Source organism: Pteropus vampyrus, unplaced genomic scaffold (genome assembly GCF_000151845.1).
Source record: "Pteropus vampyrus isolate Shadow unplaced genomic scaffold, Pvam_2.0 Scaffold24, whole genome shotgun sequence".
NCBI lineage: Eukaryota > Metazoa > Chordata > Mammalia > Chiroptera > Pteropodidae > Pteropus > Pteropus vampyrus.
In genome coordinates, this window is record NW_011888805.1 from 12,560,416 (window position 1) to 12,564,145 (window position 3,730).

Sequence of the window (3,730 nt, forward strand, 5' to 3'; positions counted from 1 at the left end):
CTGGTCTAAGCTACCTTCACTTCCTGTCCTAGCCAATGGACGGGTTTTCTAATTTGTCTCCTCGTTTCCATTTTTGGCTTTCTTCAAAGTTCCTGAAGCCAGAGTAATCTTTTCAAAACATAAATTATATGATGCTATTCTCCTGCTCAAAATCCTTTAACAGCTTCCCACTGGGCTTGGAATAAGATTGAAATTCCCTATTATAAACCACAGGGCCCTATATGTGCAGGCCTGGGCCTATCTCCACAGATAGGTGTGTGTTTCTGCACCAGATCCTCGTGGACAAACTAAACTCCAGCCCGCTTTGAGTTCACTGGCACACAAAGTTTTTCACCCCTCAGGGGATCTGGTACATGCTGCTTTCTATGCCTGGAACACTCTTGCCCTCATTCTTCATCTAACTCTTAGAAGACATGGCCTAATTATATTTCCACAGAAAAGCCTTCCATGAAATCCCCACTACTCAAATGAGATTGCTATTAATATTTGTAATAGGACTCCGTTCTCTCCTTCATACTTTCTCTCTATTTATTTATGTGTTCACTTTCACTGACTGCTTCTCTCAGTAGTTATAAGCTCTATGAGGCAGGAATCAGGTCCGATCCACCCCTGCCCCGCCTTCATGTCCCAGCATACACACCAAGTCCTAATAATGAATAACTACTCAATAAGTATTTGCTAAAATAATAAATTGGTATTCAGTGCATGGTCCAAAATACAGGCTATATTGTATATTGGAGCCACTGTATTTAAATTTTCAGAGTATTTGATTTATTTTGAGATATAAATCTTTCTTCTTCCTTATGAATCATTTTAATACTCCCAAGTAGAACGGAGTAGTTCTTTCTCTTATGCTACTACTCTGCCTAGTGTATATTCCTATTTTTATATTCATTAGGTCCCACTCTCTGTCCATATTATTTTCATGTCTGTTTCTTTAGAAGGATTGTGTCTTTCCAGAGAGTAGGGGACAATGACTTATTATTTTTGAATTACCAATGCCTAGTCAAAAATCTAATGACTAGCAAATGATTATTAAATGTTTATTGTATCAATAAATGAGTAAAATTAAGCTACCTGGATTTTCAAAAATTCTCAATTTTTTAAATATAAAATATGCATACTGGCTCTGATGTTTACCATTTAAAAAACAATTTTTCTCACACCAAATGCTGCAGTTGAATCTCATCAAAAATATTATTATTCCACATTATTTAATAATCAAAATTTCATTTTGACCTTTTATTGTTAATAAAAATTAAAAGAAGGCAATTAATATAATTCCTTCAGGAAATCCGAAGAGTAAACATTTGTGTAGTAGTTCACATTCAGATACATAAAAGTCTACAAAATTATGTTAAAGTAAAATAGCGTGTATTGTTCACCCAGGAAACAAACATCGCTTCCATCTCAACTACTCTGAACATCATTGAGAATTAGGAAATAAGCACAAAAGATTTGAAAGCATCAATATATATAGGAAACACTTCTCAATCCAAGCTGATCCTCTCATTCAGAGAGTCACTCTTGCTCCACACACATTTCTAACAAGCTAGATTTTAAACTCATGAAAATATTTTAAAAATATAATTAGGAGTAGGACCAAAAGAACTTCTAGAGGCAGGTATAGTGACAAAAAGTGAAAAATTACAGCTGTCAGGAAAGTAGAAATTATTCAAAGGAATCATAAAACTAAAAAAAATAATAATAATTAAAAAGCCAACAGTAGTCAAGAGGCATTTTATTTTATTTATTAATAAATGGTATTTTGGACTAAAAATGTCATATATTCTATAGCACTATCCAATTATTGATATAGTTCAATTTATTAATTCATAATGAAACTATTTGATCAAGAAGAACAAAACTGGTATAATTTTGTTTAAACTAAATTATGTTTAGCTTAAGATAATAGGAACATACACATTTTGTAATTCCATGAGGAATGATTAAAACAATCACAGCTTAAATGTTTAAAAGGCAAACCTTTGGTAAACAGGAAACATAAAATATCCAGAATTACACATAATCCCAAAAAATCTGAATAGCTATTTTTGCTACTTTGAAATGCCATCTTAATTTTAAGAACCGTATTCTGGGAGAATATGCGCTTAATTGCCAACCTGAAACCATTCTTCAAAAATCTGAATATATATATATATAAAAAGCATAAATAAAAAAAAATTACTATACCTGTTGTGAACCACTGAAATTCGTTGAATTGGAAACCGAATTATTTGCATAAATAGTAGATGATGGCGCAAAACTAGAACCTAGAGGTAAAAAACAAATTGAGTTTAAAAGTATTTCTTATAAAAGAATAAAAATATTTCACTTTGCAGAATTTAGTGAGAGAGACATTTTTAATTCAGTTCTTAAGATAGTGAAATTTGAAGTTGAGAGATTTACAAGAAAATGTGCTTAACTCTAAACCTCTTGTAACGATAGGCAAGATTTTTCCAATAGAAAAGTCTGTTGAGCTAAACAAGAACAAGTGAGAAGAATCTTAACAAGGGCTGCAGCTACGTCAAAGGGTTAAGGGTCTAGAAGTGCAGAAGCACTCAAGGAATAAAACATCACACAGACAGACTAATTCTAGACTTCCGGAACTTCTAGACTACTGGAACTTTCAAATGGTCATGTCAACTGCTTTCTGCATACAATAATTACCTGAGTTAAGCATTTGGACAGGGGTAGCTTAAGAAAGAAACACAGAAAACCCATTTAGACTTGAGGCTTGCAGCTCCGTCTTTTCATTCCCTTGACCTTTCCTTAGAACAAAAAGCTAGAAACTAGGGCTCAAACTCAATAGGGTTTATACTGTAATAATTTACAGTTTGAGGGCCTGCTAAAATTTACTGTAAGGTCAGAAATTTATTTAATGATTATTTTAAATTAGGGCCAAAACAAGTGAATTATCAATTTGCAGATGATTTTTTTAAATACGTTTTTCTGGAATGTACTTGTTAAGGAGTAAAATGAAAGACTATTAAGGCAGCTGCTTATTTTATCAATAGGTTTTGAATAGCAATAGAATTATGTAATCAACTCAAAGTCACCTGATCTGGAATACCTAATATGAAAAAGAACGTATTTGGGGGAATACATGAAAACATCTCTACGGCCTCTCACACCGCTAACTGAAGCCACGTGGCTCATTATGGCTGTAGCACGTATGCAAATACGCTTCTATCTATAGTCTAGGTAAAAAGGGACTTGTCGTTTCAGCTAAAAAAGGTCTTAATAATTATTTCCTTTTAGTCAATTGATTCACATGTAAATACCAGTTGGTTCAAATATGTTAATATAGCCCCAAATTTATGACTAATGATATAGGCAAAACGACAGATAGGAAACAGCTTTTAATGTTTCTACTATGTCACTAAATTTTTTCTGCAACTACTACATGAGGATTAAAAATAATTTTTAATTGGAGTCAAAAATAAGAGGGAAATTTTTTTTTCAATGATCATATATGGAGGATTTGAGAGGTAGTACAAATTATATACATATTCTTATTAAGATATATAGTATCAATAGGGGAGAGGTATTTTAGGAATGAACATTCAGTGATAAATGAGACTTAGAAAAGTGCTAATTTGATTTTAAATAGAATCAAACAGGATTATGTACTTAAGGAATATTAATAAGAAAATACTGATTTTTGTCATGAATTTTTGAAATCACTTAAGTATATGCCAAATGTGACTGCTGGCATGGCGACTGGCTT

At 32.5% G+C, this 3,730-nt stretch overlaps 1 protein-coding gene across 6 annotated transcripts in view; it reads right to left on the minus strand.

The window, feature by feature from the left end:
* The window catches only part of EYA4 (EYA transcriptional coactivator and phosphatase 4), a 228,315-nt gene that overhangs the window by 46,825 nt on the left and 177,760 nt on the right, over positions 1-3,730 (minus strand). For all 6 annotated transcript variants that reach the window (XM_011356201.1, XM_011356198.1, XM_011356199.1 and 3 more), the window contains one exon: positions 2,194-2,273. In XM_011356201.1, coding sequence (XP_011354503.1) covers positions 2,194-2,273 — 80 coding nt within the window. The remainder of the gene's footprint in view (positions 1-2,193; positions 2,274-3,730) is intronic.